This window comes from Bombus flavifrons, chromosome 1, assembly GCF_040668555.2.
Source record: "Bombus flavifrons isolate JBK064 chromosome 1, iyBomFlav1_principal, whole genome shotgun sequence".
Lineage (NCBI taxonomy): Eukaryota > Metazoa > Arthropoda > Insecta > Hymenoptera > Apidae > Bombus > Bombus flavifrons.
The window spans coordinates 976,340-1,001,915 of NC_138442.1; the positions used below are offsets into that span (position 1 = coordinate 976,340).

The 25,576-nt window shown below is 34.1% G+C and overlaps 2 protein-coding genes across 3 annotated transcripts in view; both read left to right on the plus strand.

Moving 5' to 3' along the window:
* The window catches only part of foxo (forkhead box, sub-group O), a 296,218-nt gene that overhangs the window by 223,847 nt on the left and 46,795 nt on the right, over nucleotides 1–25,576 (plus strand). The window contains exon 8 of one of the 2 annotated variants that reach the window (XR_011174222.1): nucleotides 4,165–6,326. The exons of the other annotated variant lie outside the window; for it this stretch is intronic. The gene's annotated coding sequence lies outside the window, so the exon portion shown is untranslated. Of the gene's footprint in view, nucleotides 1–4,164; nucleotides 6,327–25,576 lie in introns of those variants that run through there. 2 annotated transcript variants of the gene reach the window in all.
* On the plus strand, nucleotides 11,606–15,631 carry LOC138181065 (uncharacterized). Its single transcript, XM_081833736.1, is given in 3 exon segments — nucleotides 11,606–11,657; nucleotides 11,660–11,735; nucleotides 15,264–15,631. Coding segments are annotated over 3 exon segments (339 nt in total). The 3' UTR covers nucleotides 15,475–15,631.

Sequence of the window (25,576 nt, forward strand, 5' to 3'; positions counted from 1 at the left end):
TCCAAAGGACGTTTCCATTATTCAAAATGAATCGACATTCTAGAAATTTTCACAGATCATGAACAAAAGGAAAAATCACGTTTAGCGTACAGTTTATACTTAGATCGTCGATGCAATTACGATCACGCGATGGAAAATTCGTTTATCGCAAGTGACTTATAATTAGTTGATAGTGAATTCGTATTTGTTAGATATATGCACGAGCGTTGTATTGGGAAATCGAGAATTTCGATACACCAACTAGTGGCAAAAAATTAAACTGCTGAGAGTAGATCGAGTATCCATATAATTACCAATCTTTAAATGGAAACGTAAAAAACCAGTGTTTTTAAATTTGTTTCAGATTTTAATGCTTTTAAATTAAACAGTATAATAAGAGTCATGTAATTATTTAAGCAGTTATAAAAATTTACGCAATGGAATTTTCTCTTAGAAAAAATAAAAGTAAGATATAGTAGCAGGTATTAACATATATTCAGACACCTTCTAAAACAGAATAACTTCTTTCGCTTCAAGCGCCGTATATAGGCGGCGACCACGCAACGACTCCTGAATACGGAACCCTACATATCCGGCATCCAAATGGTGCATATACAAGTGCTATCTGTAGTCAATAATATATTTTTTCGTTATCGGCAGAACATTTTCTGTTGATTTTGACATATTGGATTAATCACTTCTTCAAGTTACACATTGTTGAAACAACATCAAAACGTTTCACGCAATATATTTCAAACATCCAAACGGTCATATACTGTTTCATGCTAAAAAATCTATTAAATCCATTGACAGTGAAACGGTATTTCAAATACGGTTTTTACAAGAATTATTGTTATTTGAGACTTAGGACAACGTATATACAGCAATCACGCACACTGTGCGTATTTCTGGCGCGCGTTTCTGTTCAGTGACAGTACTTCGGCAAACTGGACTGCCGAAGCGAAAGGATTGAAGCTGGACCAAACCATTTGAGAATTTTTGAGAAATTAGGAGAATTGGCTTACTAAATGACACGTAAAAATTTTTTGAAAAACTTGCAACTGATCGGAATCGCGAAGAGAAAAGTAGGGGTCACTTTTTACAACTTTTTATCTGGGTCTGTAATGAAAATTTAAATAACACATTTTAACCATTTGTAGTTCATAGTAAATGTTAACTGATCTTGATGAAATCTTCAGCGTGAATATAACTGACATAAATTTACAAAACATACTATTTAAATTTTCATTACAGGATCTGATTAAAAAGTTATAAAAAGACTAACTATTTTTTTTTTGCGATTCCGACTAGTTCCAAATTCCTCAAACAATTTTTTACATGTCATCCAGTAAACTAATTCGTCTAACTTCTTTAAAAAACTCGAGTCATTTAGTCCAATTTTAAGAAAGTTATTCAGAACACAACGATTGCATTAGTCAACCTTCCAAGCTCTTCGATTAATATACAGGGTGGTTGGTAATTGGTGGTACAAGCGGAAAGGGGGTGATTCTACGCGAAAAAAGAAGTCGAAAATATAGAATAACAATTTTTTTTTTTTAATTTTTCCATCGAGACAACGATCTACAGTGAGATTCGTTATAACGAGACGTGATAAAGTGCACGCGTACCGAGCGAAAATTCAAAGTCGATTTTCTCGAAAACAAAGCCTCAAACGAAAACTTTTTATTCTATATTTTCGACTTCTTTTTTCGCGTAGAATCACCCCCTTTCCGTTTGTACCACCAGTTACCAACCACCCTGTAGAACTTAGTAAATACATTAACAGCTGTTTAAGCCTCTCAACAACAGAAAGGACTGTTGTATAGAATAGCTCTGAAAGAACACTTCCTCAGTTTAAAAAATCTTAAAATAGCTTATTTAAAAGTTACTGAGTATTAGTAAATTAATTAATTTAATTAAGTAATTAAGTAAATCAGTTGATTTGAATAAATGAACAAAAAGACCGAAAAACCTACTTTCAGTAGTTTTCCATCCTACCATCAGAGGACTGAAATCTAAGCCACGCATTTACTAAATTTTCCAATAGCATGATTAGAATTTCTAATCTCAGCGTAGAGTATGCGCGGGTATGTCGCAGAAACGTAGTTAATCTTGAACGTAGATTAATATATTTTTTTCTAGAGTATCTAAGAGTTCTTGGATTTCATTAACATCTTAGGTACGGTTGAATTTTGTGCAGGACTGTTTCTTTATACGGCAGAGTTTGACGCGACTTATGTGTAAACGATACAGCACTGCAATACTGTTCTCTACGCAAGCACATTGGAATAAAGTTTTTGATAATTACATTATAATTTTTCTTAAAGATATGATGCATATACTTTAACTTTAATAATTTGCTTTAATAATTAATAACGCAATTGAGTGTGACATATTTTAAAGCACCGTACGACACATAGACCCAGATCACAATTTTCACACTCATAGCGCGATGGTGTTTTCAAATTGCTCCTCGTTTTCTATTTTGAAGCGACATTTTGAGGTTGAAAGTTCTAAAAAATTATAAGGATACGGATTGGCATATTAAAAAGAGCATCTAATAATGGTATATTTATTTTAACAAAAAGCAACAATTGATACCTGACAATGGCGTATCAAAAATAAAGACTATATATTCTGTCTGTATATTATTAACACTGTTATAAAACGTTGTGAGGGCAAAAAAAGTGTGAAGCAAGACAAATGAAGAAGATCATTTAGTTCAAACGGTGAGCGAATGAGTCAGTAGAGTGAGCCACTATAGTGGCGAGTCGTAATATAAGATGGCATCCGCGAAAGCCATTATAGTGGCGAGTCATAATATAAGATGACATCCGCGAAAGCCACTATAGTGGTGCATCGTAATATAAGATGACATCCGCGAAAGTCACTATAGTGACGTATCGTACCTAAGAGGTTAATAATAATATTTAGTTTTTAATATCTTAGCCACTATACACTATATAAGAAGAATAGCAAAATATGCTCGAATAATAACAGAAATAATAGCTAACTAAAAGTCAATGTATTTTGATTGAACGCAATATACGCACTATAATGTACACGTTACGATAAATCATACAGCGATCTGCGCGTGATACATATCTGTTTGCCGCGATTAGCGCGCATATCACCAATGACACTTTCTAAACTCTAAATAATATAATGCGTACAGGATTCTTGGAGAAACTGTTCTATTGACTTAAATTCAAATTTTCTTCGATAATGAAAATGTTTAAAATTTTTGACTGGTGGTTATAGCTCCCCGTTTGATAGTTGAAATAGGAAGTAATCATTGTTATGAACAGGTTGGGTTGTATAATAAGCGGTATAATGATATAACGAAGACGTAAATTAGTATAGTCGTAAACAATTTAAATGATATTGAATGATAAACTAAACTGAACTAAATTGTTTAACTAAATTGTAAAACGAGTTTTTCAGAGGCTCATACTGAACAGCTCAATTAAATTTTTATATGTTTCGCAATTTCGTTATACATAGGTACAAAGTAACATTCAGCTCCAATCAGAAAACTATATTGCTTACAAACGAAAATCTTATATGTTTTTATATTATTAAAATCCGCGATTAAGAGTCTCTTTCTTTTAATTATTTATTACATTGTTACATTGCAGTCAACTTTAATTTTCAAATAGATGTGGAATGTTCCTCCAGTTTCCATATAAACTTTGTTCCATATAAACTTAATCCTATGATGTATGGGTAAAAATAATGTAAAATAGTGATAAGTATAAGCAAAAATTTATAAAAATTTAATCCTATATTAAGGTAGTACAAAACAAAAATGATAAATAATTTTAATGCAAAATATACGTATTAAGTAAATATTTCCCTTGTGTAATAAATTCAATAGTATGTAGATCTGTGGTTTATGTTAACCAAGGTGAGAAACTACTTCAAAATGAAAATAAATACGTCACTAGAGAAGATTTTTACATTTTATATTTTTATTATAATTGTAATAAATATTACTATAATTATTATGATATATTTATTATTATACTATATAATATTATAGGAAAATAAGATATAGTGTGCCAGTAGTTTTAGCAACGGTATGATTTATTTCAATATCATTCACAACACAAAATCAAGTATGATGCTTCGTCAGCCTATATGCACGCAGTCATCATTCGTCACTAACTCCTCTCGTCATAACAGCTCTCTTTCACGCCGACCACACTCCTTCACAACGCTGACGACACTCTTCGACATCGCTGACAGCACTAAAGCGCCCGACAACGCCGGCAACACTCTCCGGCCACGTTGGCAACACTAAATAGCTCCACAATACCGGCAACACTAAAGAACCCATCAACTCACTAACGGCTCCCTTTTATACCCTGTATCCCTGTATCCGATATACCTGGCCCGCACATGTCCCATGGTCAAGTAGACCCTCTTACTTACACAGGGTTTTTCTCGATATTACACTATATACCTGGCACGCATATGTCCCATGGTCAAATAGACCTCCTTAATTACTCAGGATTTTCCCCCGATACTACAATATATCATTTGACTGTAATTATCTATTATAAATACAGTTTTATAATTATGCTATTATCATTGCATTATAATAGTAAATATATTAATTTTTTCAAGACGGATTTGATTAAACCATGATCGAAATAATATTATAGTTGAGATTATGATATATGTAGGAAAATCGTATAGCGCTAGTAGGTTTGTTAACGGTATAATTGTTACAATATCGTTTGATGCTCCGTCAATCTGTGTTTACGCAATCACTATTCGTCACTAACTAACTTCGTTACAACAGTTCTTTTTAAAATACGCTAACAACACTCCATGACAACGCTGACAACACTCCATGACAACGTTGACAACACACACCCGATATCTTCCAGGCAATCCGTCCACCATACTACACTACATTCCTATATATATTCAAGTTCGGAAAAATGTAGGCTAATCATAATTTTTAAAATTGGTATACAATTCCACTTACGATAGAATTCTATTAACCAATAAATCTTTATGGAAGGGAATTTCTAACAATAGCAATTTTCCTAAAAGTTACTTTGGGACGTACAGTATTATTAGTTATATGAGGGCTAATTTTAATAGAATATGCATAGATTTACATGATATTTCAATTTTCCTCCTACTCGTAAAACTGAAAAATTGTATGTGCTTGGAGGACACACTAAATAAATGTATAGTTTGGATTTTAGAAATTATGGCAGAATTTATACGAAGATTATTTTATGTGTCAAAATTAACAATAGAAATTCGACTCTACTGTATTAGATCTGAGTCGAAAAATATTCGGCTACAATGACACTTTCTAAAGATTTTAAAAATCACTGAAACCGAAAATTATGGTTGTTTTTGACGAAAATAAACCCTAAAAAATTTCGATCAACCTGTTGATGTGCAACGTTCTCGTGGATTTTGACGACAGATTTTCTAAAATTTACTACTCTTAAACTATATGGCTTACTTTGGCTGAATTTGAGTCGGGAGTATTGGATTAGATCTAGGTTATCTTTTATTTTCCAGTTGCCCTACCGCCTCATCGCGAAGCGGACCGGCACAGCTACCGATTTGGTCGTGGTCGTAGTCATGGTTATACAGCGAGCATATTTTTTCCAATATTCAGAATAAAATGTTTATCATTTAAGCATTTATCATTTATCAAAATAATAAAGTCGTTTGGATAAGTCGTTTGGATAATTCTCTGGTTATATTACATTATACACTATGCATCTTGCTCTCAACTTTTTAAATTATAGATATATTTTATACTCTACTGATATAAAATTATGCTTCATGTACATTTTTTTACAATTTTTGTTTAGCCAGTATTTAATGTCGCGTGAGAGCATGTATTATGTGCGAAATAAGACTATCGATATTATACTAATCTATCGAGTAATCTGTTTTCCTTGATATACATTATAAATCGTATATCCATTATATTGTCTAATTTGTGTATGAATAAATGCTGAACAATTAATTAGAATTCTATATTTCTCCAAAAACATATACGGTTTATATACAACATTTTTTACAATAAAATATATTATTAACTTGTAACAAAACTTGTCGTAGATGAAATTGAATCAGATAATAATGAATATATTTGTGTTACAAGAATCAAATCCAACTATCGGCTGTAATATTCGATTAACAATATGACATTGATCACATAACGTGTATTAATAGCGTTATAGTAATGTATCATTAATTTATACAACTTGTTATGAATTTAATGAAAATAAGTAAGTTTGATATTTTCAGATGTAATTACAGTTGCCAAATTCATGTAGTAAATTAATTAGTTACGGACCTGTTGAAGACATGCTAACATGACAAGATAATTTGTTTCTCGCGTTTAATGTGTTAATGTTACGACCACGATGACATTGATAGCGACAAATATTTAGTCATTCTCACAGCAAATTTTTAAACTGTCTAAGCATTCTAACTATTAAATATATTATTTGGAAAATGGGTAATAGACAATTTATATTAAAAAATAGGTAATAGAGAAAATTTGTGTAAACTTATTTGTTAATTCGGCCAATCGCGGGGAGACGCAATCGCGAGGAGAGACGTCAACGGGAGTCGTAAATTCCCGTTACGATTATATTAATCGACACCACGAGTTGATCGATCCCCTGATTTCCGTTAAGATAATAGGGGTGATTAAGTTTATATAACACTGTGATTCACAGAATTATAAAATATATATTTCCAACACTTAAACTACACTGTTGAGTAGATACAAATCGTCAATAACAACTTGTCGCACGAATATGAGATATACACGAATGATAGAGTAAGGTTCGTACAATCGAATTTCGTATATTAGTGGACGTAGCACTAGAGGATACTTGATAGACAATAGATTTTGATGCTAGACTTCGACGTTGTAGTATGTAGGAGAAGTATTCGACTTGACTCTCCTATGGTCGTAGGAGAAGTGATGAGTAGGAAGCCTCCGACCAACGTGGTTCGTGAGTGACCTCTCTAAAAACCAGATGTGCGTCGAAAATATTTTTAGTCTCAAAAATCTTTCAGGACGACGGATTGAACGAAGATACATGTACACAATGAGAGAGAAAGTTATGGTTGGTCCTCAGGTTTGTTGAGGGTCGAAATGACGTTACGCAGGCCATCGGCTGCCCGGTCGCGAGAGATGCAGCGCAGATGTTTTAGGCGACGTAACATCCTCCCCCCGTTGAGAGGGTACCGATCAAAAGTTCTGGTAGGTAGAGTTACTTGGAGCTGCCGCCCAACGCTTTGTTGATTGCTGATTGTCCGTGGTCTGCTGGATGGGGTCAGCTCGAGCGTAGGACGTGCTGCGTGGCACCTCGATCCGCGAGGCTTGTTGTCGTGTGGATTGTGATTGTCTGGATGAGGCCGTCTTCGCCCGAATGTATTCGATGATACGGCCGAGAGGCCGTTGCGTTGAGGATATGTTGTCTTCCCTGCGTTCTGGATCGTCGTGGTCCTCGGCATTGCCTAGATAGTTTCTGTTGAAGTTCACGAACCAGGACGTGTCGTGAAACAGCTCGGCCCATGAAGTGTCGTGGAACACCTCGTCCCAGGAGGTGGCGTTATATATCTCTCCGATTTCACAACGGAAAGTGAAATTCGCATGTAGATGCGTTGTGGAAACGTGAAGAAGATCTATGGTTGGTTGGGGAACAGGACTCCCCCCGCTGACCCATTCGTGTCGCGCCGTCTTGATGATGCGTGGTGGTTGGACCGGCGTGGACCAATTATCCGCAAAAGGCAAAATCAGAGACTTGTTCGAGGCAGCGATCTGTGGCCGGGTATTGGGATCCGAAGGAGTGTTCTGAAAATTATCAATATCAATTACGTAATTATTCACGGTAGCAATAACGTAGATATTATTTCGCTTTGGGTTATTCGCAGCTGTGGCCCCTGTCGGCCATGGAGAGTGAGGACTCTTCACGGAATGTCCCGGAGAATGAATGAGAGTCTCCGATACGATGTTTATGCCAAATGTTGCGTGTGACGGTATGCAGGACAGGTTATTAACCGTCGAAGTGTCGATAAAGGAACGTCTGTTCCCAGATAATTCTATCATCGTGAATTTCGGAGAGTCGTCTGTAGGTTTCGCTTCTAGATTGGCTTCGGTATCCTTGACGGGATTTGACCCGCTACTCTCGTCGTTTTGAATTACAGTTGCAGGGCATCGCCCATCCTGTAACAGCTTCGGAAAGAATGTTTGCGACATCTTGTCGCCTGGTGAGGTTTTCTCTCTCTGTTGATCCAGAGAATCGTGAAGTGTTGTCTTCAGGACGCGTGTAGGCGATGAGGTGCGAGTTTCACGCAATGTGCCGCGCGGATTAGGCGATGAGATCCGCGTGTCAGGCGACGATATCGACGTTGGATTCGACGCGTTGTTTTCTGCCGACGGAGTATGGCCGCTGTTGTCCTGGATGGGATTGAGTTCCTTCTGGTCCAGAGTATCTTGAGCGGTTTGCTGATTCAAGGCGTTTTGTGTCGTTGAATCAGATTGTTGTGATGTTGACGATGTGAACGTGGTCGTCGTCAGGTCGCGTATGGGGGACACGTTGTGAGTGTCACGCGATGAGCTCCGCATGTCGTGCGACGGGATCGGCGTTCGAGTCGATGCGATATTCTCCGTCGGCTGGTGTTTCACGCATGAATCGCGTGCTTTTAATGTCGAAGGGGTTGTTGATGGTAGTAGGTCAAAGAGGTCCAGGATCCGTACTTCAATCTTAAGATGCTCTCGCAATAAAGAGTCTGCATGAGCAATTTCCCCCTCATCTAACGCTTCCAGCTCGTCCTGAACCTCGATTATCTTCCTCCAATTCTCGTCGAAGAAGTTACGGCATGCTATGAGGGAGTTCTTTTCTACCCGTCCAGACGCTTCATATTCGTCGAGTTGACGCTTCGTGGTCGCGAGTCGGCGGACTAAGATGCTTCGTCTCCGCCGCAGTGTGCTGATCGGTTCAGCGTGGGCCATATTTGAGTTTAATGGCAGGAACGAGTTTACCTTAATCAAATGGACGTTGATCTAGGAATCGGTAGCTACTCGTTCCAGTGCGGTGTGGGCTCGCGTATGTGCTGAGCGAGGAAGGAGTTCCTTTCCGAGGGCAGCTCCTTTGGTTAGTTGCCTAAGTCGTTGGAATGTGGATTTCACGCGACACTGTATAGTCACTGGTCAATGCACTTTTTAATGGCGCAAAATCCGGCTCGAAGGACCATGTTAATTCGGCCAATCGCGGGGAGACGCAATCGCGAGGAGAGACGTCAACGGGAGTCGTAAATTCCCGTTACGATTATATTAATCGACACCACGAGTTGATCGATCCCCTGATTTCCGTTAAGATAATAGGGGTGATTAAGTTTATATAACACTGTGATTCACAGAATTATAAAATATATATTTCCAACACTTAAACTACACTGTTGAGTAGATACAAATCGTCAATAACAACTTGTCGCACGAATATGAGATATACACGAATGATAGAGTAAGGTTCGTACAATCGAATTTCGTATATTAGTGGACGTAGCACTAGAGGATACTTGATAGACAATAGATTTTGATGCTAGACTTCGACGTTGTAGTATGTAGGAGAAGTATTCGACTTGACTCTCCTATGGTCGTAGGAGAAGTGATGAGTAGGAAGCCTCCGACCAACGTGGTTCGTGAGTGACCTCTCTAAAAACCAGATGTGCGTCGAAAATATTTTTAGTCTCAAAAATCTTTCAGGACGACGGATTGAACGAAGATACATGTACACAATGAGAGAGAAAGTTATGGTTGGTCCTCAGGTTTGTTGAGGGTCGAAATGACGTTACGCAGGCCATCGGCTGCCCGGTCGCGAGAGATGCAGCGCAGATGTTTTAGGCGACGTAACATTATTTGTGTTTCAATTACATACCAATAAAATACGAGACGACTTTTTTCATTTGAATTCATTTTTAAGTAAATCAGTTGTATATAATTCAGTTTTAATTGCGGACCGCAATAATCCTAAGGAACTGTTATAAAACTAAGGATTTTTATTTTACTGTCAAGGCCCTTAATTGTTATAAAAGATCTTCAAATCGAGACGTTCCTTATGGTTATTCAGGTTCCTTATGTTCAATCAGGTAAAAAATAGGAAGGTCAAGTTTTTCTCATGTTTAACAGTCATTTCCACCCGTATGCGATCGGTAGTGGGGCGACCAACCCTCAGCAATAATTTTCCTCTGCGACAGCATCGTCATTGAACTTCACTGGTTTATCATCCTTAGATCAGTCGAAAAAAGTCTCTTACTGGTTTTTCATCCGCTGACCAGTTAATATCTTGACTGGTTTTTCGTTCATTGATCAGTCATCAGTTTTAACTTACTATTTACACGTCTCTGAGAATACGTCTACACGCACCTACACGCACGCGTAACTATTTATATCTACAAAGCTGTTGAAATAAAGTATATAATATAACCTGTTACTTCAGTGTTATAATCAGTCAACTACCTCTATTATCCTAATCGAAGTAAGGGATCGACCAATTCGTAACATCGATGATCTAATCGTAACGAGAATTTACGACTCTCGTTGGCGCGATCTATCGCGAACGCGTCTCTCCGCGAACTGTCGAACAATTTGTATACATTCGTATTTTTATGAGCACAATTAAAAAAATCAAATCTGAACGGAGATTCGTTTCACCTACTAAATATTATGACGAGTATTCTACTAAATATTTTATATACAATATTTTTACGTATTATCGGGTGTCATGTGACTGGTAATAAAAGCCAACAGAGGGTAATTCTATGTGAAAAAATAAATCGGAAATATGCAATAAATTTGTTCACATGACACTTCGTTTCCGAGAAAACCCAATTTGAAAATTTGTCACGAATACTTAAACTTGGCCGACAATGAGCATCGACTAGGTATAAGCAATCAGCAGGAAGTTATTCTACGTGTGAAAATAAGTCAGAAGTGTAAAATAAAATTTTTCTGCTTAGAGCATAATTTAAAAAAAACTAGGTTTGAACATATCTTTACGGAAAGAAACATATATGGAAAAGTTTTATTCTATATTTTCGTTTTATTTTTTCATGTGGAATCAACTCCTACTCGATTATACCACTTATTATATGACATACTGTATGTGCATCATACACATTGTCGACCCTTTAAATATCTTATAAATGCATAAATGCCTGTAATATGGTTACAAGATGTACTGTAACATGCTAATGGCCCTTTTGATTTTTCGCTCGGTATCAGTACGGACGAGAAAGTTCTACGTGATAGTTCGCGGATCGCTTACGGCGCGTGCACCTATGATGTCCAGCGAATTGTAATCGGTGTACGCGTTCCTCGGTGTATCGGATGGACGCTTGCGCGTGCATAGCCGAGATTGACTCAGTGTGGTTCTAAAATAAACCACGAATATAGGCCGCGTCGAGGTACTCCATCTGCCTGGTGGAATTCCATGCTTCGCTGGCTGTCCGCGCCTTATCGCGATTTTTTCTTGCTTCCCCGAGGCTAGCGAATCAAATCATCGCCATCATCATCTCGAGGAGGAGCATTCTTTCCCCCATTTACCGGGTTAACTATCCGATAATGGCAAGTGACGGTCGTTCGGTAATCGTAATTGGTGCTCCGAGGAGCGGAGCCTTCGACGTCACGGCCCGTTGCTCCTCGAGAATCGTCGAAAATCTTGCGGAATGAGGAAAATGGGGTCTCTGGATGGGTTTCTGCACTTGCCACAGGTGCTTCTTGGTGATTGTTGTAAAACTCGACTACGACTCGAGACATTTGGTATTCTCTTTCTGGCATTCTTTATCTTTCTATTTCTGAAAGATTTAGTGATCAAATTAATCCTCTGACAATGTAATAAAATAAGAAAAAATTCAGGATGAATTTAGAAAATAACTATTTATTTATTCTTAAGATTTTTTGCATTCCTGGTATCAGATGCAAAAAATGTGCAGTTTCGACTTTTTATGGGCAGTAAATTACGCTATAATGACATTTCACGTATGAAATTTATAATACCATATTTGACAGCTTACTTGAATTTCTCTTCCGTTGTATTGTCAAAGAGTTAATAACGTATAGATACTCATAATGTGCAGATAGAAAAAGCGATAGAACGAAATTTTGGGAATTGTTATAATATCCTACTAAAGTTTGTTTTCTAGTTTTCTTTGTAAGAATAGTAGAAGCTCGTTTTTCGATTGATCGAAATTGATTTCATACCGATCGCATAAAAATACGTCTTTTCCACTCTAATGTCGATTACGTAAAGTTGTTTTCTGTTGTACTGATATCGTGTACTGTTTTAATTAAAGCAATTCCTTTAAATGTAATTATACACATAATACTACTATACCATATAATTATACTATTATAACATATAATTTTTACATGATTAGTATTAAATATGTTAATACAAGGAATTAATCCTAATATTGTTTAAATTACAAATGGATATCTTATGATATTATACAATTATAATATTATACTGTACTGATACTATTTGAAATTATTTAAAAATTCTTAACATTCTAAGTAACGATGGAATAAAAAATTTGAAGGAAATCGTGAGGTATAACGAAAGTGTTCAATTAAGAATAAACTAATGTTTTGAAGCACAAGAGTGTATGTATGTCTATTAGAGATATTTAATGCAAATAATTGATTCATTATCATTATTATTTATTTTAAATCGATAAGTTCTTATTTAATAGAATATAATTGAAAAATAAATAATATTCTTATATTAAAAATACATTGAAGATTTATTAACTGAAGTTATACACCTACATTAATGTTTGCAAATAAATGGAAAATGAAAGCACATAGCAAGTTATATATAGCAAATTAAAGTTACTAATACAGTTGTTATCATAACTCAGGAAAAAATTTGATCATTGTAAACCATGCCTTATTATACACCAAACTCTTTGTGGTTATACCTCATATAGGAATGAGACTGTATTTTATTTCACATTTCTTTCACACTTAATGGACAAAACGTACGGTTTTTTAAAAATATTACTACTTTATTCATTAAAAATATGACAACTTAGGTATGTGAAGATATTTAATCCAGTTATATCAGAATTTAATTAGAAAATGTAAAAGTATAGGTACATTATGAATACCTTCTTGAAGGAATGGAGTACGAAGGATGTGATGAACAGCAAAGGATTAATAATTTTGTGTGTGGAATACAGATAAGACTTCATCTATTTACCTTATAAACATTGAAACATAAATATATAGAGTTTCATTTGCATATAAGTAGACTGCGAGTTTTTACGCATCAATATGAAAGTACAAAAATTCATACGGAAATATATATGAAACTTTCAAAGTATAATATTATTTATAATATTTAATAGATGAACAAAATCACAATCTAGGTCTTACTCTTTTATGTACATATCATAAAATTATATATATATACATTATGAATTTGTATAAATATCGTAGTCTATTATGAAGTAATAATTATTATAAATAGATTGTTAGGTATCAATATAATAGTGTAATATACGCTATAAATGCAATGATGAATAGATAAAAGGAGAATTAAAAAATATAGATACATGAGTACTATGTAGTATTCGTATTATATATTGGGTTAGCAACTAAATGATTGCGGATTTTGTCATTAGGTGGTAATAGAACAACCCAATAGAACTATATAGTATAAAGTGTGTCGGTATAGGTAGTACAACCGGGCATTGGTGGATTCTTTATGAAAAAATAAATCGAAAATATAGAATAGCAACTTCTTATTTGCGGCTTCGTTTCCGAGTAAATTAAGTTTGAACATTTTCCGTGCATGACTACACTTGCCACACTTTCGACTTAACCGCACTATAATGATATTAGATTACCAAACTTGTTACGGTATCTATGATCATGTAAACATTAACAATGTCAAGCTTGGTCTTGGTGAAATAGTGATTTAGCCTGCAAAACCATCGAAACACATTCCAAAGGATCTTTTTTATAAGGTCGCATTAATGAATTTGTGTATATTAAGGAACATACAGACAGTGAATTACAAAAATTACAAAAAAAAGAATTATACATTTGAGTAAGTACGGGCTCAAAATTCATTGGTATTAATCTACGTTTCCGTGATTCAACGAGCAATAATTTGTTTACGGCAGGATAAACTACAGTTTCAGCAATTTCTTTGTGAATGTAAGTTTTAATTTCGTTAAAATGTAGTATCAATTCGTCATAATATTGTGGAAATACTAGCGTATAATCGATTAAATCAAAAGCGTAGCAAATTGTGAGCACGCGCTCACAAAGAATTTTGAAACTCGTTTTCTCGAAAACGAAACCGCAAACAGAAGATCGTTATTTTATATGTTCGTTATATTTATGGTTTATTTTTCATCAGAAATTCATTCCCAGTTGTATGTACTACCTGTACCGAGGCATCCTGCATATGGCATACATATAATAATATATATTACATATTACATGTGTATATTATGTATGTATTATATATGTATACGAACTTTCTAGTAACGTTCCATTACAGAAGGTTAAAGCAAAGATCATCCATAGCATCAAACTTGGTTGCAAAACAATTTCAAAATACATTCCTTTACATTATGACGAAACGGCGAAACGTAAGTCAAATCGTTAGGACATCTTGGTGACAAGCGAAAAGCAGATGATAATTGTCGGTGGTCTTTAATCGAATACAACTGTTCGAGGGGAGTTAGTTAACCGATGCGGCGTGATTCAGTTGCGCGTGGCCGAGTTCGCGCGGATCGCTAGTATTTTGAATAATACAATCGAGCGTATCCGGGCAGTAATCGGCGAAATCTCGTTTCCCCGCGCGACATTGACCACGCGGTGGGAAATTAGACGGGAGAAATTATTTAAATTATTCGTTTCCGATGGGTTGCGAGTTCCGGCTGCGTGGACCGGCTGTGCAAGAAGGACCACTTAATAAAGAGCCGCTGACAGCGTGACAGTAAAGTAACTTCGTTCGCTGGAATTTAAAATTAGATTCATAAAAATTATTCTAATAGATTCTCGTGCCGGCAGAGTCGCCGCTCAGGGCAAATGAGGCAAATTCGATTTGACACGCGGCCGTTCCCGCATTCTTCTCCCGTTCTTTCGACGACGTCTTTCCCTTCTTCCTCCTCTCTTCGCCGGTTGCTTGTTCCCTCGACCTTTTCTACTGACTTCGTCTGGCTCAGCCTGCCGTCTTGCGCTCACGTCCTTGTCTCTTGGTTAGCATCCTCGAGACGCGGCGACAGAAGAGAAGACGCGAAAGGAACCTGACCCGCGACGCTGGGGTGAGTTATGCAAATGCGACAATAACCGAACGTCAATCAGGAAGAAAGTTAAGTTCCAGAGATACTCGGCTGACTGCCGGTTCTACCAGCCCAGACCAAGTCTTCCTTTCTGTGAAAGTTAAAGAAGGCAATGATGGCCGCGGGGGTTGAATGACGAGCTGCACGCTGCTCTCCTTCGAACGTAATTTAAACTTCCTCACGAGAGATTCTATCGTCAGAGATTAAAATGATTCGTTGCCTCTTGCCACCGATTTGTTCCCCCCGTTCAACGAAAGATTCACTAGTAACGCCGTTTAACCCATTAAGGATCGAGCAATAGAAATTAGATGAATGTTGCATAATACAGCGTTATTGAACGATGTAAATAAAGTAATATGAAGGTATATTGTTTTATTAAGATATAAAAAATGTATTAAAATACTATAGACTTTATAGAAGTTATATAAATTACAGACATTAGAAGATAAAAAAGTTGTCCACGATTTAAAATGAAAATAATTTATCACAGTGTTATAAATATCTCAAATTCTTTAAACTGAAAGAAGAAATAGTGACAAATAGACGGAATTTCTTTCTATTTCTATTTGAATAATCATACTATTAAAAAACACAATTTATTAATTATGTAAACTGATTGAAGATATGTTGATCATTAATGAATCAATGATTAATTGACGGGTAGATAAAATGTTGGAAATATTGTAGAAGACTATTTTGTCTGGAATGTTTGTTAGCTTTCTTTCATATGAAGAATCAATGTAGTTTAATTATAGAGTTACGAATAAAAGGATCTACAATGATCATTGTTTATGATTTTTAAAATAGAATGTTATCAGCTGGTAAAATTGATTTTTAAACGCCAATATACAGATATGTAAAATTAATGTTTACGATTATTAAGCTTTATAAAAATGCCTATTGTTTGAGAATCTTTAATCTCTAAATTTATTAGTTCCTAAATTAGAAAGCAGATAAAGAAGATTCTTCTAAACACTTAGACAGATAAACATCATCGATTAACATAGCGATATTTATAAGCGATTATCACGTCGATAAATTATATCTATTAACATAGATATTGATAAGTGAATAGAAATCGTATAAAATAGTTTACTAACTTCACCAAATGACGGGAAATGTTTTTTTTTTTATATGAGAGTGCGTAATTTTATCATCGTGACCAGATAGCTAACGTCAAGACCAAACCAATGACCTATAATATATACCATGACCTCCATGTGAGCTTGAGTACAAAAAATTTAGAGATTTTTTAGGGAATAAGAGCGAAACACATGTACTAAAATACTCGTACATAAACACAACGTTACTTTATGATTAAAATGGTATAATCTTTTGCATATTGTTTATGAACATTGAAACGTTCCATATCCGCTATTACATAGTATTATAGTTGTAAAAGACATAATTCAGTATTATTACGAGGTTTCAAGAACGCACTTGTAATTATGAATCGTTTCAGTAAGAAAGAATGAAAATATTCTTAATTTTCAACAAACATAAACATAATGGTACAACAATTACATGTACTTTCACTTTAAAAAGCATTGATAATCTTGAGAAAAATCTTTTATTCTTCGTAATATCGAATATCGTAATATTCCGACCAAACACTTTTCCTCCGACATTTTTTCCTATCATCAAAAACAATTGAAGTATTCAAGTGATCAAGTTACGTTGTTCATCTTGTATTCACAAGGTGACAATAAAATAGGTGGCCAAACTTTGGTATCTACCTAACGATGAAAAAAGATCATATAAACAGAGGTCCGAGAAATTCTTTTTTCCGAGATATAGACGCTTCGATTATAATGGAGTATTTGTAGAAATGTTTAGAACTTACTTAATCGCTGAAAATGATTTCCTTCTACAACAACGCATATTCCGCATCGACATTTCAAAGGCTGTCGAAAACGTTCAAAAATTTCTGATGTATTCCGAATTTCTTCACATGCAACAATAATCCCGTTTTTGAGTATTTCCAGACTATCAATAGAGTTATGATCATAAACTAAACTTTTAAGAAGTCACCACAAATAAAAATCTAAAGCTCCGTTCTGTATAAAACACATTTGACTGCGTATTGCGTACAGCGTGTCATCTAATACCGTAGAAAAATCATTTTATAGAAATTATGTGTAATTTTTACCATTAAATGTAAACAAAAGAAAAGATGCTGCAATAAAGAGGTCTTCAATAATCAGCCCATACTTTACTTATTGCTCTCTAGATTTATGAATAACACGTGGATTTTCATTCATCCATAGATGTTTGTTATGAAAATTGACAATAGCGTCTTGCATAAATTTTGCCTCATCCGTGAAGACTATATACAAATATTTCGAAATATCCTAAAATAATATACTATTACACGTAACATTGACAAAAGATTACTCGTGATTGATACTCCAGTGGCAGAAATTCTTATACTTGCTGCATATTACGCGGATCCAACAGATTTTCTCATAAAATTTCCCGTATATTTTCACGAGAAACATTTTGCATATCTAATGTTATCTGTCTTGTGCTTAGTTTTGGATTTTTTCGACGCGTCCAAGTACCTGATTTTCAACTTCAGTTGTTCGAACACGTTTGTCTCGCCCTCGGTTAATTGTAATAAGCAAGGAATGTCTAGATTCTCTAAGCCTACGATGCATCGAAGTAAAAGTACTTTTAGCAAGAAATATTTGCTAATAGAGATTCTGAGCTTTTCTGGCGTTCCGGTTAGCTCGCCTATACGTAAAGTGAATATCTGTTTACTCGAAATTAGGATATATCATTCTGATAGCACTGTTTTCACTACGAAACGTTCAGATACATACTGATATACTATGAAACACGCTGCCTTCAATGTTAACATATCTTGCTCTAACATATTTACTTCTAGCGGAAGAAATGATGGCAGTGTTTGAAATTACACACCTGACAGCTATTCTAGCAAAGTTTCGATGTAAACAAAGTGTGTCTCTATATCGAGGAGGAAGAGTTTTTGGATCTATGTATATATGATCTTTTTCCAGCATTAGAAACAATAGAATACGGTATCAAAGTTTGGGCACTTATTTCTTGCTCATCTCGAATATTAACTTTTAAAAATAAATTCTTAAAAAAAAATAAAAAAAAAATTGTATTATAATATTCTGTACTACAGTTTTTATAAAATCGTTTAGAATCTACCTATCTGTAATCTTATAATTAAATTACATTCTAGCAAGTCAATGCCCGTAAACACCTTAATAATAGTATATAAAAATATGATATTAAATATAAATTATAGCGGAACAGAGACATAGACTAAAACGTCAAAATTACGTAAGGTTTAATTAAAGTGCGCACCAGAAACATTAGATTACCTTTACAACCATATTTGTCAATCGACTATCTAATCAATGCAAAATTTATCCTTCGTTTCACCAATTATATTATAAGATGTTTTCCGTTGTTTCAAAATACAATTAATACAATTTTGAAGAAAAGATTCAGAACTACATTCTAATATAGATTCATTTATCTGGCCATGGAGTTGCGAATAAAACTGCGATCTTGCCTCTGACAGAATTAATTCGCATTAATACCTTTTAAAATAGAAGGCAACGAACGACGAGAAACTGGTATCGGCATGAAAGTAATTCTATCAAAGATATTTGGTATTTCATGGGGCCGCGGATGAATCGTTCGAAAAGATACAGATCCAATTCTACAACGTTTAAAGCAGCTGCAAATAACCTTCGTAATCAGTGCAGAAATTAAGTCAATTAGTGTGAAGGCAGGACTGCCGCGGTCGAGGATCGGATGGACTAAAGGGGTAATTTAAACTTCGTTCAAACGAATTTCATTCCAGTTCTTAGCTTCGGGAATAAAAAGAAACTGTACCGCTTTTAGAACGACCGGCCAGGCTTCGCAATTTCAGTTTTTAATGGAAACGCGATAACTCAAACAGCTTTTACATAAGTACGAAATTGCCGTAATCGTAAATATTCCGAAAGTTTCACTCTTATCAAAAGAAACAGTTGAGCGGACCTTTAAGTCCCCGTAAATATTTAAACGATGTCCGTTTAGAAATCGATTCTTTGGATTATATGAATGATAAATCTCTTGTCTCTTCTACTATCTATTACGAGGCGTTCGCGCTGCGTTCGTCTAATTATTGGTACTGTTCCGTTTCGAAACACAAAAAGTAACACGTAAACTCTCTATTTAAAGTTGGCGAGGCTTATAATATGATCATGCAGAAGACTATTTTTAAGTAAAGATTGTAAAATGTTAGGGGCTACTGCCATTAGTGAATTTCGGAAGTTCATCCAAATTTTATAAAAACATCTGACAAAATGAAACGCAAATAGAGATTTGTTTCGCCTACGTAATGTTATAACAAATACTATACTTTGGATATTTTCTATATTTTTGCATATTATATACATTGAATGCATTTTTACCTTTTAAATTCATCTCTCAAATATGGGATGCGTAAATATGTACGAGTATTATAAAAACCGAAATAAACATATCGGAGTATTATAAACTCCGTATTTCCAAAACGTAATTTGAAACTGATTTGTAACGGTACTTGCCACTCTTTAGAGCGGGAATAGAATTAAACAATTATCTTTCTTTTTTTTTTTTAATTCTGTTCCAACTTATGTTTCGTTTAAGAAAATATCTGTTTCTGTACGATTTTTATGGAAAGAAATGTTATCCTTAAGAACTTCTTTGAAAAGTGTTCTCGTGAAACAGATATTTCACAATCTATGTAATAAAAGTTCCATGGAGACAAGTTATATTAGAATTCATGTATTAAGAAAGGTACCATAAGATAAATAGAAGTATCGAATTATTAAGTACTACTTTCACTTAAGGATATGATATCATATTATTCGTATGTTTATTGAATAAAAAACATGAGAACAGTAACATGAATAATTTTTCATAAGAACTATTGGACAGAAAAGAAAACGTCAAGAATAATACCTGGATATCATCTTTTTATAATTTAAATAAATTGAAATACATGGCAATTTCATAATGCAATGTATAGATAATATATACAATATATAAATATCACATATGTATTCAATAACGTCCTCATCATCCTAACAGTTTATTTCAAAGAGAAACAAACAAGCTTTGGACTGTGAAATATTGCAATGTAAATATTGCAAATAAATAACATATTCATAATATCAATTTAACTATAATAATTATTTAATATCGTAGTAGTACTATTCATTGAATAGTATTCATTATTTGTTACAATAATTGAGAATTCTTTTAATATTGATGAGTGAAATATTTATTTCAGTTGTAGAAAAATGTTTATTTTTATATATTATGAGTTCTTTTCAAAATAAAAATTTTATTTTCAAGAACTTTTCTTTATCTGTTCTCATCGGAACTTATGATGTGAGCAGTTTTCTAAAAAGAGTTCTACGATCCATGTTTTAAATAGAACATATTAGAAAGTTCCATAACTCTTTTGATTCTTGCTTTGGAGCAGTTAACATATATTCCCTTATCAGTAAAGGAAGCTCTAAGAGTACGTAGAAAGGAGTTCGCAGCACTTAGACTGCCGTTAATTGGAAATTAACGTTTCTGATACTATCTAATCATCATGCATCCTAAGCAAAACTAATAAAAAAAATTAGAAGACGAACTCTTTACAAGAGTCACAGATATCAGACACATTTCAACAGTCAGCTCAACGGAATGAAATACTGCCATGAAATATTGAATTATTCAGAAAGTTTGTAGAAATTTTCGACAAATTCGTAATTCATATATGTTAAGACAATTATATTTATTGTTTATTGTATTATTGTATTATTGTAAGTAATTGTTTATTGTAAGTAATTGTTTATTGGTAAGTTTAACAAATTTCATAATTTTTTAAAATGTCCAGTACATTTTTGCTGTGTATTAGTTTACCATCTAATATATACATAAATTAATACTCATAGGTAAACTTGGTTGTATTCGGTTGAAAGTATTTTGTACAAAGTAAATATTGGTCGAATGATGCAAATACAATAAAACAGTATGTTCCAGCAGAGTTTCGATATTTTTCAATCTAAGATCGTTTTCTTAAAAGATGAAAATAAATGTTTTTATTGTAAATTTTTGGATGTTTCTCGTTAATTATATTACTTAAAGTCCAATTAGGAGTATTACTTGACCGAATTTAGCATTTTATTATTTGACAAAGATTTATATTAAATAGCCTTCTTGCAGCTTCACCAAATATGCAATAAAATTTAATATTAATTGTTAGAAACGCTACATTATTCATTTCATTCGAGCATATTATTCGAGCATAAGTTCAACAGTGTATTCTAGAAGTAATTAAACTTTAAGTTTCTTTATACTAAATCAATTCTCAAATTTTTTTTCTCTAGAATTAAAATTATCGAGCCTGAGTGATCTTCGAAAATATGCAGATTTAAGAACGTTTTAATGAATATTTTAATATTTAGATACACGATAGTAGCTGAATCTACGGCAAAATTATAATACTATGACTTGATAAAAATTAGCTATTTGATCAAACTTATTATTCCTTCAGCAACAACTCGTTTTAATTTAATATTAAGAAATTGAGAAATTGGGAAAACAAAAATTTCTTGCACCACTCTATTGGATAAAGGAATGCCTGAAAAGTAATAGAAACAATTATTGATTTATATTTGCTAATAACTTGTGTAATGTGTATGGAAACTAAAATATTTTTATTCATAATTATTTATAAAAAGAAACTTTTCTTAGTAGTAAAATATAATTAAGTACTTTATAATGTTATATCCAAAATCGAATTATATCCAATTATATCGAATCATAAGTATAAATGATAGCAACATCTTTATCAGATATTTCTTCAAGACTACTAACATAAATTTCATCTCCAAATCCTCCATAAATTTTCTTAATCAATTTCCGCTGCAACAGTTTCTTGCTATTTGTCAACAAGATGAAAGCATAATAAAAAAGCAACGATGATATCAGAAGAATTACCCGTGCAGAATAGAATGCAAGTTCATATGTATCACAAGTTCCAAACTGTGGTGGATGCTTTCTTTCCGTATAAACGCCGTAGAAAGGGAAGTTCTGAATCGTCTTCTGTCCACTAGAATCTGGTATCTCTGCTCCGCAAAAGTACTCTGCTGGCATGGCCAGTGTATAGTCGGTCCTTGCGTGTCCACTTGTCCGGTTAGCAGCCTTAAAACGCGGCTTTTTGCCAAGACCAGGAAGAGAATCCTTTCATGGCGATTCAACTGCGTTTAACGGCATCTCTGCTCTGAACAGCGATCCGCGTTTAACAGCACGCAAGCTTGCGCGACGCGTTTTTGCGCTCCACCTCCCGTATACTGAGAAAACGAATAGAGGAAAAGGCTAAGACAAGATTAGTTTAATTGTGTATAATTAGTAACGGACGGTACCTTGTTGTTAGATTTATATACCGAACCACCTGTCACGAAACTGGATGATACGTACCTTTCGTTGGAATTATTGATCTTTTTTTGCGGAATTTGTTTCCCTTTCTCGCAGAATAATAAAAATAAAAAATTAATTTTTCGTGAATTTCAAAGTTGATAATGAAACCCGACGTTATTATAATAAAATATATTCTCGGAAAAATTAATAATAATTGGAAATAATACATTTTTAATAAGATCATCAGTATAAATACATGATAGATTTTTCCTTAATAGATATTTATGTTTAATAGTATATAATCATGCTTTTTAATAAGTTATTCCAAAAGATTTCAGTTTAGTACTGCTGCTTTTAATTGTTCTGATTGAGTTTCAAAATTATTGTAAATTTACTTTAATAAAAGACATGAAAATATATTCTTTTTCGAAACCATATAATTTCATTAAATTTACAGGATTGTTAAAAATTGTCACTTTTATTACTCCAGTATCATGGGAAGATTATTTAAGAAAAACCTGATGAAATACAGTGCAGATAAAAAGTGGGAGTGCTGACAGACCAGAGGGGTCGGGAAATTCCAATGGGCCATCTGGCCCATCAGTATGTCCGCGGACCTTCAGAAAAGTAGTTACTTGGAAAAGGCGTACGTGACCATCATTGGTCATGGACGGCTGCGGTACACGTACGTGTGGTGGGAGTACGAAAACTGTGATAAAGAGTTTTGGCGGAGAAAGGCAATTGAGTTGCGAGAGAGTTGCGAGTTAGTCGCTAGTTGTTTGCGAGTGAGTTGCGAGTTGTAAGTTGTCGAGTTGTTGTGAATTGTTAGTTGTGAGTTGTCATTCAGAAGTTGTGAGTAGTTGTACAAATTTAGACTTTTAGTTGTATTACAATACTGCATTAAGAAATAGCGTAGTTTCCTGTTTCAATCATTGTAAATAAATTCATCTATCAAATAAATAAAGTCACTATATTACGTAATAAGATATTTTTAACTTATTACAGTATCACCTAATTCTGTAAATTTTTATTCTTCTGTTTCACTATATCCGATGTCATTTATATATCGCACTTTTGTTTATAAAATATCATTTCCATAAATGAAAATTAGGTAAAACGATCATACATAATTTAGAAAACATGTCACACTATAAAAAATCTAGTTTGTTATGGCTGAATGACCAAATAATTACTTCTGTTGCTTTTAAACTTCAAATATTTGTTATTTGAATTCTTCCATAATCAGGAAAGAGAAAAAGATGAAGAAATTGAAAGTTAATACATTTATGATTTTAGGACACTCTTGCCAATTAGTAATATTAGTGAATTGATAAATTACAAATTCGAATTTATAAGCTTCCTCATTCACAATTTTAGAATTTTATGTCAAATAGGCCAGTCAGATAACTCTCAGTCCATATAATGAACCCAATCCAAACTCAACTCTACTGCGTTCTTTGGGTCATCTTTAATCGCATATTTCTCTGTTTACGAAATTTCTTAAGTTTGAAAAAAATATAAAAGAATTATCGATATGTGTAATTTTTCATTTAAATTTTATATTCAAAATTTGTTCAAGCATTTTCCAACTTTTATTTATAAGAAACATCCGATAATTGCCAAAAAAGAAGTGCGGGGAGGGTCCCGTCAAATCAGCGGGGACGACGCATCGTTGAGGCGATTATGTAGGTACTGATACAAAAGTGAAAGTTTTTATTTTTGACCTTGTTTTAAATTAAACCTTTACTAACGTATTTGTAAGATCTTTTTGATTAAAATGAGATCAACCACGAAATTCTTTGGATTATATTTACTTATTGATATTTATTATCACTTATTTAATTATCATTTATTAAGTAAGCAAATATGCTTCAAATTATATCGTGTGTGGTCTCATTTTAATCAGAAAAATGTAACAAACACGTTGGAAAGATTTCACTGATCATAAATCAAAAATAAAAAATTTTGGTCTTTTAGTTAAAGGTTTCAATTGATAGCTTTAATGCTTACCGAACGCTTCGATTCTCAATCCTTCATTCTCTCTAACTTGCGTTGTCTTTTTCTACGTTCGGCACATCCAAGATCTTAATTTCGAAAAGTAGAAAATTTCCGTATATAGCATATGTTATACAAAAACATTTTCAAATTTCGTTAAAACTGTAATGAGACAAGTATCATGGTTATAATGATAAATTTCCAAATCAGTCTGAAAAAATATATAGAAGATATAAGATATATAGTATATATATATATATATATATATATATATGTCGGAGAGGAAAGAACACCGGAGAGCCTCTGGAATGCTGGATAATCCCGCAACATTGTAACCTAGAGCCTACTATAGCTGTAATTAAACAATTGTAGTTATTCAACCTAATTGTAATTGTCCGAGATTTGTGATAGTGAGCTTGGGCTCGAGGCGACAGTCGGTCGCCAACGTGCCCGCGGTCAAGGGATGAACGCTTTGCCTAACAAAGGTGTGAAGTAATTCTATAGCTCTCCTTAAAAGAAATATCTCTGGCGACACACGACAGTAAACATTCCAACGGTCTCTGTCCCGTGGCCACACGCAGTTCCTATTCTTCGAGTAAGATGATTGCCAGATGTCGATGTGTCTCCACAGTACGTGATCAGCTAGCCCGAGGGCCGTTATAAACACTAATATCTAGTTACCTAAAGTCCTTCGAACAGATAAACAGTCTTTGTCTCAACTACGGGAAGATAGGGGAGATCTATTTCTTTCAACGAACGGCGTCTCCCACTAGCAACTTTCCCTCGAGGGCGGCTAGCATCTTTTCTAACCACCGAT